General features: G+C 40.5%; 1 protein-coding gene across 1 annotated transcript in view; it reads right to left on the reverse strand.

The window, feature by feature from the left end:
* Positions 1-16,722, reverse strand: part of LOC122540849 (protein FAM81A-like) — a 29,014-nt gene that overhangs the window by 3,588 nt on the left and 8,704 nt on the right. Inside the window, exons 4-5 of the mRNA XM_043677064.1 lie at positions 7,521-7,627; positions 3,070-3,238 (exon numbers count right to left, since the gene is read on the reverse strand). Coding sequence (XP_043532999.1) covers positions 3,070-3,238; positions 7,521-7,627 — 276 coding nt within the window. The remainder of the gene's footprint in view (positions 1-3,069; positions 3,239-7,520; positions 7,628-16,722) is intronic.

Below are 16,722 nucleotides of genomic sequence, written 5' to 3' on the forward strand. Positions count from 1 at the left end.
CTCCTCGCCATGGGTCCAGAGGAAGAAAATGTCATCAATGTACCTGGTTTATAATGTTGGTTGGAGATCCTGCATAGAGAAGAAGTCTTGTTTGAACCTGTGCATAAAAATGTTGGCATATTGGGGTGCATATTTGGTCCCCATGGCTGTTCCATGTGTCTGGATGAAGAACTGATTGTCAAACGTGAAGACGTTGTGATCAAGGATAAAGCGGATGAGTTGTAGGATGGTGTTTGGAGATTGGCAGTTGTTGATGTTGAGTACTGAGGCTATAGCCGCAATGCCATCATTGTGGGGGGAATGCTGGTGTAGTGTGGAGAAACGTCCATAGTTACGAGGAATGTTCCCGGTTCGACTGGTCCATGGGTGCTGAGTTTCTGTACGAAATCCTTGGTGTCGCGACAGAAGCCCTGTACAATGGTTTCAAGATGCCTTCAACATAGCCAGAGAGATTCTCACATAGGGTCCCATTGCCCGACACGATGGGACGTCTCGGTGTGTTGACTTTGTGTCCCTTTAGAAGGCAGTAAAAGTTGCCTACACAAGAAGTACGTGGGATGAGGGCGCATAGGGAACTCTGAAGAACTCTGTCATGGCATAGACAGAGAACACAGGGGGCTAACTCCTTCAACATATTATCTAGCTATCACCATCGTTAACAGCTAACCTGAGAATGCAACCTTTTTTAAAAAAAGGTTTTGTGATTTATACATGAAAGAAGTGAAACTATCATGGTATTCAAACAGATGAAAGACTTAACAGACAATCAATTTTTCAATGGATAATTTCAGTTACATCACACTGTAAATGTTTGCTATAAATTCTGTGTTAGGATTGAGCCCTCCACTATCACCTGATGGAAGGAGCGATGCTCCGAAAGCTAGTGTGCTTCCAATTAAACCTGTTGGGCTATAACCTGGTGTTGTGTGATTTTTAACGAGGTACAGGTCATTCTGCTATAATGTTGTTTCCTCAACGTGAGTTCGCTGTAACGCGATTGACGAATTGGGGGCACTGTTTATAAAGCATGAACTTTTAAAATGTGTGTTGCTTATAACCCAATTACATCGCCAACACTTTAAGCACTGTTTCTAATAGACGATTTTTCTATAATGAGGGGTTGCATAAGAACCACAAATGTCATATTATTGAAGAATCGATTGTATAAGATAATCACTAATAAATCCAATAAGGACGACATGGTGGGCCGATTCCTGTGCTGTACTGTTCTATGTTCCATAAAAGACAGAACAAACTTTATTCAGAGATTGGCTAGAATCTGTGCGCATAGCTTGTTTTACCATCGTAGTGGTTATGTTCTTGATCAGGGTCATAGAGAATATTAGACAATAGACTGTAGGTAAATTTACCTTTGATTAAACATTCTTTTAACTATTTACAAAATAAGGCTTAGCATGAGATTGAACATAGAACCATTAGATTACTAATGGGCCAACAAGTCCACACCGACCCGCCGAAGCGCAACCCACCCATTCCCCTACACTTACCCCTTTACCTAACACTACGGGCTCCCAAGCACTGATGATGTCGCCTAGCCAGGGGATGAAATGTTTGCAACAAAAACTTCCAGTTCGGCGAACAGAACCACAACAACGAGCACCCGAGCTACAAATCTTCGCACAAACTTTGAACACTACGGGCAATTTAGCATGGCCAATTCATCTGAATTGCACATCTTTGGACTGTGGGAGGAAACCGGAGCACCCGGAGGAAACCCATGCAGACACGGGGAGAATGTGCAAACTCCACTCAGTCAGTCGTCTGAGTCAGGAATTGAACCCGGGTCTCTGGTGCTGTGAGGAAGCAGTGCTAACCACTGTGCCACCGTGCTGCCCAAGATTTATCTCTGTAATTGAGTCTGCTGTGTTGTATTTTGTTACATCACTGATGAAGTAGACAAACTATATACATACTTAGTATATTTTCAGCTACCATAGAGAATAACTGCAGCAGACAGACTGGATGCATTTAGGGGTAAGCTGGATAAATAGATAAGGAAAAAAAGGAATGGAAGATCAACCATTTAGGGGCTGAGTTCTTTGTTTAATGTATTGCATACTCTGTGTGATTCTGTCTAATGCACACAGACAGCTACCTTAAGAAAGTGAGGACTGCAGATGTTGGAGATCAGAGTCAAAAAGTGTGGTGCTGGAAAAGGCAGGCAGGCAGCAACTGAAGAGCAGGGGAGTTGACGTTTTGGACTTCATCAGAAATGTTGAGGGAGAGCCTAAGGTGGCTGAGAGATAACTGGGAGGGGATGGGCTTGGAGCAACTAGCTTGGAAGGCAATACATAGAAGAAGGTGGTTGATGGTGTTAGTTCGGAGCAGAGGGTGGAGCGGATAGGTGGGAAGGAAGATGGACAGATAGGACAGTTCAAGAGGGTGGTGCTGAGTTGGTGGGTTGGTTCTGGGATAAGGTTGGGTGAGAGGAGATGAGGAAACTGGTGAAATCAACATTGATACTGTGTGGTTTGGGGTCCCAAGGTGGAAGATAAGGTGTTCTTCCTCCAGTCATCGGGTGGTTTTGATTTGGTAGTGGAGGAGGCCCAGGACTTGCATGTCCTTGGCAGAGTGGTAGAGGAAGTTGACAATTTCAAATGTATGATCTCTGGCCCATTGTAACATAATCTCATGATCTTTCTAAATTGTATATAAACTAATAGTTGTTCAGCATTGTCATTGCTAACATAATATACTTAAAAGCTCTGGTGTTATTCTTCATAATGGAAGTCACAAAGTGAATGTGTCTATATAAATGGTGATTATGTATAACACCTATAATTAAACCTGATAAATCTCTCTCACATCCAGTGCTCTGGTGGAATGTGGTGCTTACTAACTTGACAACTTGGTTTTTATCTCTCCCAATATTCCCTTTTTTTAAAATCCATGTTTTCTATTACAACTCTCAACACACATTGCCACCACAAAAATATCAAGCATGACTCTGGAAATAGTGTTAATATTCCATTACAACATGATACAGCTCACTTTTGAAACAAATTGAAGCTGAATATCTACATTTTCTATTCTCAGTGTAATATTTACAGTTTTATCTTTCACGGTTAGGGAGATCAGTTCTATTTGATGTAACAATTCCTGCTCCTTTCTAGCTAGTTTCTGTTCCAAATGGGAGCAAACAGACAAAGCCTGATCCTTAATATCTTCAGTTATGCTCTTCATCCTATCCAAGTTAACTTGTGACATTTTCTGGCCACTAGAAGAAAACAGAAAATAAAAAAGATCAGGTGACACTTTTTGATTGGATCTATTGAGGTTATGGTCAAAACGTATGGTGCTGGAAAAGCACAGCTGGTCAGGCAGCACCTGAGGAGCAGAAGAGTCAACGTTTCGAGCATAAGCTCTTCATCAGGAATGGCAAAAGTGTGGACTGCAGATGCTGGAGATTAAAGTTGAGAGTGTGGTGCTGGAAAAGCACAGCAGGTCAGGCAGCATCCAAGGAGCAGGAGAATTGACATTTCGGGCAAAAGCCCTTCATCAGGAACACACTTTTGTCTCTAACCTCCAGTAGCTGCAGTCCTCACTTTCGCCATTCCTGATGAAGAGCTTATGCTCGAAATATAGACTCTCCTGCTCCTCGGATGCTGCCTGACCCGCTGTGCTTTTCCAGCACTACATTTTTTGACTCTAATCTCCAGCATTTGCAGTCCTCACTTTCTTGCCTATTGAGGTTATGTCTTAATCGTTCTCACCAATCTACTTAAGAGGTCATCTAGAGAAGTGCAATCTAGAGATTGGACTAAAAATCCAGAGAACACAAGTTCAAATCCTGTCATAGCAGATTGAGAATTTAAATGTAATTTATAAGTATAAGTAAAAAGCCAATATCTGTGAAATCAGCCGCAAAGTTGTTGGATCATTGAGAAAACTTAATAGCTCCACTTTTTGCTGCCACAGACACAGTAAATCGAAATAGCTGTATGGTAACAGGTTAATTATATTTTTATTCCAAGAAAAGCTACAGTGCATCTGTTAAAAGGGCTCTGTTGTATCAACATCATACCACATGAAACTGGAGCCTGGGTCTGTAAGGTTTCAACAGGATGTTTCTCTTACCATGCCTTTTAAGTAGTTATGTTTAATAAAGCCTTTTAACATTCACTCATAAGACCATAGGCATCACTTTGCTACAAGGTTGCAATGGTGACCAGACCGACAACACCAGAGGCAATTACCTGAAATATATCCTAATTACTCTATAGTATCATGGGTAAATCATGAGGCCAGCCCAGTGATCTGACCTCAGAAGTTGAGGCGATACCTGAAGAGAAGCTCAGAGATGACAGGAAGAACTGAATGATGGATTTCAAAGCTCACCTAGGCACTGAATTGGAGAGCAAAAACGATGCAAAAGCTGGAAAAGTGCAGGAGAAAGCCCACATCAATGTATGCAGTAAGCATCAAGTAAAAGTCATTTGGCCACAATGAATAAAACACTACCTTAAATTAGAGGCACATGGAGATAGGAAAATGCACTCTGAAAACTTACTAATGGCAAGTGCATAAAGCAAAAGGGCACAATCAATGTTTTTAAGGCTTCTCATTGGTGGGAACTCAAACCAGCCAGTTTTATAGTGATTGTGAGTGACATGAGAAAGATAATGACACAGATGCAGCAGCAGCACAGAAAATTAAAAACAGGCCACGTCAGCCTACTGGTGTCCAGCAGTAGGTGACGTATGGGGCAGAATGAACTCTATTCTTAGAGTATTATCAGGATCATTGCTGGATTTCCATAGATGAATTCTGATATGCAGATATATTGGTTAACAGTAAAGAAACTGGTTTTAAATTGGACATGGGGAGGATGTATTGATTCTTTCATAGGCTACACAATATTAAGGCCAGAAATTCTCAACATCCACCATTTAATTTAATATTAAAATCAGAATGAACGAGCAAGTGCATGCTACTGCTTGTGACAATGGAACAGATTGTAAAAGTTCTTTATGTCAATCCTAAGCCTTACGTCTCTTCTTTACTGCATGTGCAGCTTTAAACATTCTTTGGTTAGCAGAAACCAGAGACACTGAATCCATTCAATTTCCAACCACTCTGTTAGAGGACATAAACTTCGCATGAGCTGAATTCTTGGTTTCTTGGTGAGTGCAGGGTTGCAATGAGATGGCAGATTATCTGCAGGCAAGAACACTTCTGAAACTCCTTTAGAAAATAAAAGCACATCAATATTTGTAAAGAAATATAGTTGTGGAATATCTCTCTGCTACAGCCACTCCAGATACTTTGTTGACAAAATGGGAATGCAGGCTCTTCATTTCTCTGAAAAGAGAAGTTTCAAATGGCCAAACAAAATGGTGCAGAAGGTTCAGTTGATCAGCCACCAGAGGAAATATTGCACCTTGATTTGCTCTTTAGGATGCGATAACAGGGAAGGAGCCTACCATTCATGCTGTCCATTTCATAAGATGTTTCTCTTACCATGCCTTTTAAGTAGTTATGTTGAATAAAGCCTTTTAACATTAACTTATAAGAACGTAGACATCACTTTACACTTTGATTTGGGTGTCACTATCCCTGGAGTTCCTGCAGACTCTTTTGTGAAGAGTCATCCTTTTATCGAAGAAGGTAAAACAAGAGGAAAAGTTGTCGAATCATTTTATTGAACCTACTAAGGACATGTACCAACTACTAATGTCGTTAGATCAAGAAATTCCTTCCTGTGTAGAAAGCCAAGCAAATTCAGAGAAGCAGAAACAAAACCTCATACCACTTCAATCATTAATGGAAGCAAGTGAAGCTTATAGTAATTCAATGGTTACTAAAGTGCTCACACGTCTTATGTATCCTAGTCTATAGAGTTAGTGAAAGATCTTTAATCAATGCAAGAAAGAGGTCTCGAACTCCAAAATAGATTCAGGGATATTGATACCAGGCTGGTTGGAGAATGTCCACTTGCATGAGTAGAAGCCAATTACGTGCAACACAGCTCTGTAACAATGTCCAGAAAACACCAACATTAACTTGACACTTAGAGAAAAAAAATCAATCATCAGAAATGCCCATAAAGAGGATGTTTGCCATCTCCAAGCAACAAATAAAAAGCTGTCCAGGGAAAAGGTTATGCTTAAATCAAAATTTGATTTTACCAACTATTAACTTTCAGAAATGATTGAGCTGAATAGTTGGCAGCTGGAATGTATGAAGATATGAATATCAAGCATGACTCTGCAATTAAAAGTGATGATCTAAAGTTTAAAAAGACACTCTTGAGAGAGGGTACGAAAATATTCTTTTAAGTGAACAGAATGGAGAAGCAAACACTTGTTAAGCAGGGGGATCACTTGCAAAATAATGATTTGGAGGTGCCAGTGTTGGACTGAGGTGGACAAAGTTAACAATCACACAACACTAGGTTATAGTCCAACAGGTTTTTTTGGAAGCACTAGCTCAGATGGTTGATGAAGAAGCAGCGCTTCGAAAGCTAGTGCTTCCAAATAAACCTGTAGGACTATAACCTGGTGTTGTGTGATTTTTAACTTTGTAAAATAATGGTAGTCCTTTGACAAATGAAAATCCTAGAAACACATGGAAAAGCAGCCATCCAACTTGCAGACCACAATGCTGTTCAGGAACTTCTCATCGATAACAGTTCACAAGTATATTTCCTTACTGACATTGACGCTCTTCTACTTTCTAGTGGAGTTCCAGAAATGTTCTTGTCTGCCGATAATCTGCCATTCCACTGCAACCCTGCACTCACCCTCCCAGAAAACAAGAAGTCAGCTCAAACATCCTATCCACCCTCAAAGAGAACTGTTGGAAATTAATGTTTTAAGCCAGAGACTTATTTGGGGTGGGAGTGGGGAAGGAAAGTGGGAGTAAGAATTTAAAGTTCATGGTTAAACACTAATTGTTGAATAGGGCATCATAAAAAAGGACTAGGAGAAAGATGTAAAGTAAAAAGGGTAATTATTATCTCTATTGTAAAAGCAGCTATTGAGTATGTGCAAAACAAGTGATATTATAGTGGTTTAATATCACGAAGCAGGGACCTGATTCTGTAAGGATCCAGCTCTCTCCATGCCTTCTAAAGAAATACATAAAGTCTGTTCACTTATAAGTGTGCAGATATTACATTGTTACAATGGTGTCCTTCTGTACTGAATTAATCTCTAATAAAGAAATTCTGTACTCATTTTGTTCTAAACTCAGAAAATGATTCTCATTTCTGAAATGTCTCCAAATTTTTCACAAGTGAAACTGGTGGACTGTGCAGCAAGATCTACTGATGCAAGAACAATTAGCTCTGAGAAAAGTGAGAGGGGGCAAGGACAGACCAAATCCCTGAAAGGAATCAAGATTCTTGGGGGTTTTCATGGCAACAGGAGAGATGTAAAAGGTTGCTGTTGAAAGGGGACTCAAGGTGTTTCCTTGTTACCATATGGCCAAGTGCTTGTAAATCATCCCTGGCTTTTCATAGAAGATACACTATATTTAAGCATGAGTTGTACACTCACCCAATATCCAGCAGGTGGGGCTGTTCACTTTTCTGTCCCCCAGTAAACTTGATCTTTCTTTCTTGCTCTCTAATAGATTCCTCAACTCTCTGTAAAAGTTCTGAAATCTGTTGGAAGATCAATGTAATATAAAATAATCATAACGGGGTAGAAAATGTACCATGCTCATTTCTAGGTGTCGATCAAATACTGGATCTACAGCCTGAGTAGGAATGTGCTATAAAGTAGAGAAATTGGCCACTGGGCCTCAGTAACATTGTACATGTGATATGCCAGTTTTACTTGATCCCTGGCAACTCACCTAATCAGGACTATAACAATATTTTATTTAAAGGCAACCTTGAACCTCTTAAAGGGACAGTAACTGATAGCTGTACAATGGAATCTGCCACAGACACTGCTCACATGTCTGAAATAGAATAGTGGGCCTGATACCATGGAGGAGTGGATTGTTACTCCATTGTGAGTTACTGAAGAGGGTCTGACAAGTAGCAAGTCAAGAGTTAGCACTTCAGAAGGTTGATGTGTACTCGATGGGCTGAATGGCCTCTTTCTGCACTGTCAGGAATTTATGAATAACTGGATAAAATCATCTGTGCTGCTCCTTTTTGATTGCAATTCTCACTTCCTCATGGCTCTACCGTTATTCCCACTATTCACTTTGATATGTCTACCATCTCATTAGGATACTAGCAACACATTCCCTTCCATCTTGGAAGACAAATTGGCAACAAAGAAACTGTTGGGCACAGGAGGAGAGTGACCCTACATCCATATCCTATGCCCACTTGAGAAGGACATCCTGTATATCATAGGCAGGTGTTGAATTATGATAATGGCCACTTGTGAGATTGTAGGATGGGTCCTACAGGTACTTTGTGTGGCTTACACTTTTGCATCCCGTTCCATTCCCTATCACAACACATTCAGCATGACCAATGGCAGCAGCTTTTTCCTCTCTCTCTGTCTCTCTGTTCATGCTAAGTGTTCCAGCTTTTCCAATTTTAGATTAGAAACTGTTCATGGCCCTCAGAAATCATAGGACGAGAGTAGAATTATGAAAGAGGCCTCATTTGGTATTTCTTTGGAGAGACCAGAACATACTTCCCGCCTCAGGCGACTGACTGTGTGGAGTTTGCACGTTCTCCCCGTGTCTGCGTGGGTTTCGTCCGGGTGCTCTGGTTTCCTCCCACAGTCCAAAGATGTGCAGGTCAGGTGAATTGGCCACGCTAAATTGCCCGTAGTGTTAGGTATAGGGGTAAATGTAGGGGTATGGGTGGGTTGCACTTCGGCGGGTCAGTGTGGACTTGTTGGGCTGAAGGGCCTGTTTCCACACTGTAATGTAATCTAATCTAATCTATTTATTAGCACCCAGCATAGTTCACAGGATGGGTTCACAGATTTGATGGGTCCATGCAGAGATAAACCTAGCATTCAATAAACAGAGCAAAAAGCAGTTTTATTAAAGAAGTACTCGCAGCTAAAATCCACTGCAAATCTCCAAAAATTCAGACTACAGAAGAATGATGGCAATACAATGGAAGAACAATTGTCATCGAGCAACACTGAAATGCTCATGCGAGGAGTGCATTGAGTTTGGCCACAATAGTGAGCTGGCTCCGACTGTTGAGAATCAGACACAATCGGTCTTTGGCAAGATACCAGATACAGCAAGTGGGACAATGCTTCAATGAAGACTCAAAGAAAGGGATGAAAATGGTGGAGGTCATTAAAACAGAAAAATCTATTACAACTGAGTAAATTTCCCTTTTTTAATTTTGAATGATGATAGTGAAATTCAATAAGCTTCCTTTGTAATGCAAATATCTTAAGTAATCATCACTATTATAATAAATAGATTTGAATTTTTCCCTAGTTATTACTATACAACACTGTGCACATACTAAGACAGAAGTTCCTCAAGGAATTCTGCTGTTTTCCTGAAACATCAGAACAATCCCACAAATGTAAAAATTACCTCATTCAGAGACACTGGTGCCCACCTGTCCCACCCAAGAAAAGGTTGTGGGCTCCTGGCCCACTCCAGAGGACTGAGCCTGTGTTACAATATTCATAGCTAATGAGTCTGTGTTATACTGAAGGAATAGCGTTCATTAGCAGAGGGATTGAATTCAAGAGTCGTGAGGTGATGTTGCAGCTGTATAGGACCTTGGTAAGGCCACATTTGGAGTACTGTGTGCAGTTCTGATCGCCTCATTTTAGGAAAGATGTGGAAGCTTTGGAGAGGGTGCAGAGGAGATTTAGCAGAATGTTGCCTGGAATGGAGAATAGGTCGTACGAGGATAGGTTGAGAGTGCTAGGCCTTTTCTCATTGGAACAGCGAAGGATGAGGGGTGACTTGATAGAGGTTTATAAGATGATCAGGGGAATAGATAGACAGTCAGAGACTTTTTCCCCGGGTACAACAGAGTGTTACAAAGGGACATAAATTTAAGGTGAAATGTTCGGCACAACATCATGGGCCGAAGGGCCTGTTCTGTGCTGTATTGTTCTATGTTCTATGAATACCACAATGTCTTTCAGCTGAGATGGTGAGATTGAGGTCCATCTCCTCTCTCAGATGGATGAAAAGATTCAGAGCATTTTTTTTCAAATAGTGTTCTTTCCAATATCTGACCGCCAACATTAGGGCAATTAGATTTTCTGGGCGTTATCACAATTGCTGTTATGAGAATTTACTATGTCCAAATTGACGTATACTTTATTGGCTGCTTTGTAAAAAATAGTAAATGTAGTTTTTCTTTCTCTTTCCTGTTGAGTTTTCAAAGGACAATCAGGAGAATCCCACCAGAATCACCAGTGGTGCTGTCAGATCCTGACACTTCTTCTCCACAGTCAGTGATTGGCCACTGCCAAGATTATGTCTTTTTGCAGAACCACACGAGTCTGCAATTTGCACAGCCATATGTTTTGAAATAAGGACTCAATCTAAAGACTTCCTCTATGTTCACTAAATAAATAGTAATAATAATATATGCCCTCGTGCCAAAACCTTTACAAACAATAATGTAATAATTTCCTTGTGTTAAATATTTATGCAGAGTGGTTGAACAATGCACCATTCACAGGAATTGTAAACCTATACGAGTGTATTCAAAACTGTACACTGTACAAGGTTAAATGGTGCTAAAATTCTCAGAGGGTTAGCAATATGTCAATTGAATCAATTGAGGGCAAGATGAGGGAGACTTCAACACTTAAAAACGAAGCAGGAAGTCAGTTCCAAGAAAAGCTGTCAAGTTGGGTCTATTTTCAGCATATGATTGGAGGTTTTTTTAAAAGTATAATTCCCATTGTGAGAAATATTTATCTGGTGACAATGTTTTGGTTTTGTTTCAATATTTTGTGAACTATGCCATATTTATATTTCACAGGGCATTTCAGAATATTTATTGTCAATTTTGTTTAATGGCTGAAGCAAGGGTCAAAGTTGTTGCCTTTAGAAAAATGTCTTAAAATGTTGATTTTAAATATAATTCTTATGGGATTACATCACAATCACAAATGCCCTCTCCCATCTTCTTACCCTTGTTGAAGAATTCATCAAAATGTAAACACTTTTCAAGCCATCTACTTAAATCATATCTAGGACTGAATTATGTCTCATTGCAAGAAACAGAAATTATTTGTTTATATTTCATGAAGGGAAGTCCAATTGGAAAGACAGAGATATAGCACACCTCCCATTCTTAGAACTACTTCACAGTGACTGAATTATTTTGAATTGCAATCATTGTAGTAACAGAAGCAACCATTTTGCATGCAGCAAGTCAGCAATAAACAACAATGAAATAAATGGCCAGTTTATCTTTTAGTACTAAGGGATGGCGAATAACTATTTGACCAGGGCAGCAAGGATCACTTTCACAGTCTCCTTCACATATTCCCATAAGAGCTTTTTTAATGGGCACCCAAATTAAAGTACTCACCAGTATGAGGAAAATATTGAAAATCCTGCCCAATAACAGGGTATTATTGGGTTTTTTTTTATTGAGACAGATCTGGAATTGATTATGAAATTTGAGTTCAATAAACTCCAGAATTAAAATTGTCTTAATAGCACTCATGTAACAATGGTCATAAAACTCATCTGGTTCATTGATGTGCTTTAAGGAAGGAAATCTGTTTGGTCTGGCCTACATTTGATTCCAGAATCAGCTTTGCTACCACTCAGTTCAAGGGCTTTAAATATTGGCCTAGTCAGCAATGTCCTGTGAACTCATAAAAAAAGATCTAGTCTTCAGGGGTGTGGGGTAGTTTGGCAGTGATTTAAACTTATCAATACTTCATAAGTTAATTACACTGAAATAGCGAAACATTAACATCTTTTGGTAGCATTAGTGTGAATGTATCACGTAACTTGCCACAGTTCCAAATATTTCAGTGCTAAGTAACTTGGTGAAACATTGGTGTGGTTAAATCTCTGGAGGAAAAGGGTGACTCTGATAACAATGCCCCTACTCCCATGTTTATCTAAGTATCTGTGATCTCTAAATGTTACTGTCCAACTTACACTTTGCCAACGTTGAATACAGATTACCTTATCATTCCTTTTGTTGTAAACTCTGGTCCAATGTCTACACAAAAATGTATTGCATCTCCCTTAAACTAAAGGTTGATACCACACCAATATAAATTTAATGTGCTGTTTTATGAACATGTCGTAAAAGTTATTTGTTCACTTAGTGCTCGTGATTTCAGTAGCCAAAGCAGAAGTCTTGCATTGCCAATGGCAATCCAAATGGCATCTACTTGATTTAATATAGTCAGGCGACTTCAATTTGTATCCATCATTTTCACTCTAAAGAGAGGACTCTTGTGGTGCAATGGTAGTGTTTCCTACCTCTGAGGCACATGGCCCAGTTCAAGTCCCACCGGCTTCAAAGGTGTGTAATAGCATTGTATCTCTGAAAAGGTTGATTCGAAATATCTTCACTCAAAGGGGGGCCTTCTTGTGGCACAGTGGTAGAGTCCCTACCTCTGGACTGGGAGAGTCGGGTTCTAGCCCGAACTTGTGCGGAGTGTAATCATATCTCTGAGCAGGCTGATTGGAAAAATGATTTATGCTGGTCCATTAGCTCAGATGATTCAGGCACTTTGCTACTAATGCCAAGACCATGGGTTCAATCCCCTTTCTGATTAAATCTGCTGGTTTTCAACAAAGACCTTAATGATTCATATTTTCATGGCAGCTCTTGTGGTGCAGTGGTACAACCCATACCCCTGGACTGAGAGTCCTAGGTTCATGTTCCACCTGCTATAGAGGTGTATAATAACACCCCTGAAGAGATTGATTTAAAAAATCATTCTAAAGAGAAAGGCTTTTGTGGCATAGTGGTAGTGTCTCTGTCCCTGGACCAAGAGGCCCTTCATGTCTTACCTGCTCCATAGGTGTGTAATCACATGTCTGAACAAGATAATTTGAAAATTTCTTCTCTCTAAAGAGAGGGGGAGTAGTGGTAGCATAGTGGTAATGGCACTGGACTAGCAATTCAGATTCTTCGATTAATATTCTGAGGTTTTAGGATTGTCGTAGTGATGTCCATACCTCTAGGCCAGAAGACATGAATTCACATCTCACATGCTTCACAAGTGTATAATAATGTGCCTGGACAGGTTGATTTGCAAAAGTGAGTTTGCATTTGTTGTCACTCCACTGCCCCTGACAATTTTTGCATGTAAACTGGTAATCAATTCTGAAACCTGGGTGCTTTAGTGGTGGAGGATAAAGGAAACAAGTAAGAAAGGTGATTTGGTGGTTGAAAAAAAGTTTACTCTAAAGAGTGGCACAGTGGCAGTGTCCCTACCTCAACTTCCACTTGCCCAGAGCTGAATAGGGTGAAAATACCTATAACTCAGTTCCAACATGGCTGTCTGATCTGTTTTGCTTACGTTTGGAATATATAACCATCCCAAACCGCCTCCACCCCATCCCCCAAATTTCTTATAATACTCTTCTTTGCTGGAGCTGCTACATAAGACAATCTGTGTGGAGTTTGCACATTTTCCCCGTGTCTGTGTAGGTTTCTCCTGGGTGCTCCAGTTTCCTCCCATAATCCAAAGATGCGCAGGTTTGTGAATTGGCCCTGCTAAATTGCCCATAGTGTTCATGGATGTGTAGGTTAGGTGCATTAGTCAGGGGTAAATAGAGGGTTGGGGGAATGGGTCTGGGTGGGTTACACTTCGGAGAGTTGGTGTGGATTTGTTGGGCCCAATGGCCTGTTTCCACACAGTAGGAATTCTATACATTCTATACATATACATAAGACAGTATTTGGAAAGGAAGTTATTGTCGCACAGTGATAATGTCCCTACTTCTGAGCCAGGAAATCTAGGTTCAAGTCCCACCTGCTTCAGATGTGAGCCACAACATGTCTAAGCAGGCATCGAACTTTAAAATTGATAAAAGAACAAACAATTGAACTGCAATTCCTCCCACAATCCAAAGATGTGCAGGTCAGGTGAATTGGCCATGCTAAATTGCCCATAATGTTAGGTGCATTAGTCAGGGGTAAATATAGGGTGGCAGTATGGCTCTGGGTGGGTTACTCTTCTGAGGGTTGGTGTGGAGTTGTTGGGCCGAAGGGCCTGTTTCCACACTGTAGGGAATCTAATCTAAAACTACTTGCTGTTACAGTTCCTTCCATCCGTTAGCGCAGGTCTTTCCAAGTGTGGGGATTGAAATCCCAAATGAGGTCACCAGCTGAAAGTTGGGGGTCACAACCTCTGAAGCTGCTATGACTACTGTGGTGCTCTGACTAAGCTATAATCATACAATCCTACAGTGTGGAAGTAGGCCGTTCAGCCCATCAAGCCATATCAACCCTCTGAAGAGCATCCCACCCAGGCCCAATCCTTCCCTCTACTTTATCCCTGTCACCCTGTATTTCCCATGGCTAATCCACATAGCCTTTACATTCCTGGACAATGGGCAATTTAGCACAACCAATTCACCTAACTTGCACACCTTTGGACTGTGGGAGGAAACTCAGACACAGGGAGAATGTGAAAACTCTACACAGACAATTGCCTGAGGGTGGAATTGATCCTAGGTACCTGGCACTGTGAGGTAGCAGTGCTAACCACTGAGGCACTGTGCCACCCAATTGTGCTTCCCTTTCAATAGTCCCCTAGTATTCATTCCCTCTTCCTGTGCTTTCAGTTCTCACTGAGAGGCCATAACAATTGTTATGCCTCAAAATTGGGTCACAGTGGAAAAAGGTTTGATAAGCACTGCTACAGGTTATGCATGTATATAAACAGGAGTTTCTAATCAACCCGTGCAGAGATATTATTACACACCCCTAGAAAAGGTGAGACTTGAACCCAGGCTTCCTCAATTGTTTGTTCTTTTATCAATTTTGAACCCAGGCTTCCTCGACTAGTATTGCACCACAATAGTCCCAGCAATACTTTCCCTGCCAATAATCATTCCATTTATTTATTCCCTGCTTTCCTGAGGATCTGACTTCTGCTGGCAATGGGTTTCAGGATATTCTCCAATCAGTCTTTATCACACACCCCTGGAGTAGGTGGGACTTGATTCCCTGATTCCTGATTCTGAGATAGGTACACTACAACTGGGATAGGTATTTTTATAATCAACCTTTTCAGAAATGCTATTACGCACTTTTGAGGCACCTCATGGTCCAGAGGTAGGGAACTATCATTGTGTCACAAAAGCCTCTAGAACAAAAGCCCTGCCTTCATCAATTAATAGCCATCACCTGTTTCTTCTCAACCTTAAAGACACCATAAACCTAACAATCTGATTAAACAGATTTAACAATAAAGAGCTTGATGTTCGAAAGATTAACTTAACTGTTCGCTGAACAGATCCTGCCTAATGGCCAAGTGCATCCTGTTATTATTTTGTTACAGACTTCCAGCAGCTGTCATAATTTTAGTTCAAAGAAACTAAAGACATTACAAAAAACAAGAATGATGGAACAGCTAGGATCATGTGAGAAACCCAACAAAGATAAAATGATGAGTTTGAGTTGAGCATGAATATAAAAGTATGAGAATGTAACCATAGTGTCTGGTGTGCTTAAAATATGTAGCCTGACCTTAACTAAGTATTTAGCATTTATGGTGCAGCAAGTCTAGCTAAGTACCAATTTTAAACTTGAATGTGCAAATTAATTTCCATTCACTAATGAATATGGTGTTTCAGATGATGCCCCTCTTATTTTATATTGCAGATTTGAAACTTGACTGTTTAATACCAACAGCTGATTTTCTTTGAATGCTTCACATGCATTCCATTTATTTATCATTACTGAATGAGTCAAACGCCAGCTGGTCTGGTTTTTTTATGCTGATTTCATTATTGTGCATATCCAGTGTCTCATGAATTCCACAGGAACAACTGTCCCATGATCTTTGAGAAAAAGAGGGTAAAGGCCAATGGCTGAGGTTTTACTTTCATGGGTGCCAATGAAAAATAGTTTGCAGGGTGTGTCTTATCTTCAGAGTGTGCTGTGCAGACTGAATTAAGTTCATCTTTTGTCATTGTCAATACGTCAAGAGTGATATTTTCTAATCAGTGAAATGGCATTGCTTGCAAATTTAATAAATGGAGAATATACTTGGGCATCAACCTTGTTTTATATTATAATTACAGTGTTGATTTAAAGCTGCTTCATTTTCCTCTGATAAGTACTTTTAGTACAAGTCCTAAATCAGGGTCAATTCTGGAACAAAGGCGAATTAGATTCGGGGGGGATGGAATCTCTGCCTACTTCACCCTGAGTCTACTTAGTCCTTGACTGCAGATTTTTTTGATAAAACATTGTCAGTCTCCAGTTGGATCCTTGGGCCTTATTACAAGAAAATGGGAGCTCTCCCAGGTTTGAAACTTTGCAGGCAACACAAGCATTTGAAGAAATTAATGTCAGGCTGTTCCCTTGATGGCTTTTTGCATCCATTTTCAACCAGTCCATTCTAGGTCTAGGGAACAGGAGAATCAACGTTTCGGGCATTAGCCCTTCTTCAGGAATGAGGAAAGTTTGTCCAGCAGGCTAAGATAAAAGATAGGGGGGAGGGACTTGGGGGAGGGGCGTCGGAAATGTGATAGGTGGAAAAAGGTCAAGGTGAGGGTGATAGGACAGATTGGGGTGGGGGCGGAGAGGTCGGGAAGAAGATTGCAGGTTAGGGAGGCGGTGCTGAATTTGATGGA

The sequence above is a fragment of the Chiloscyllium plagiosum genome, chromosome 36 (genome assembly GCF_004010195.1).
Source record: "Chiloscyllium plagiosum isolate BGI_BamShark_2017 chromosome 36, ASM401019v2, whole genome shotgun sequence".
Taxonomy (NCBI): Eukaryota; Metazoa; Chordata; class Chondrichthyes; order Orectolobiformes; family Hemiscylliidae; genus Chiloscyllium; species Chiloscyllium plagiosum.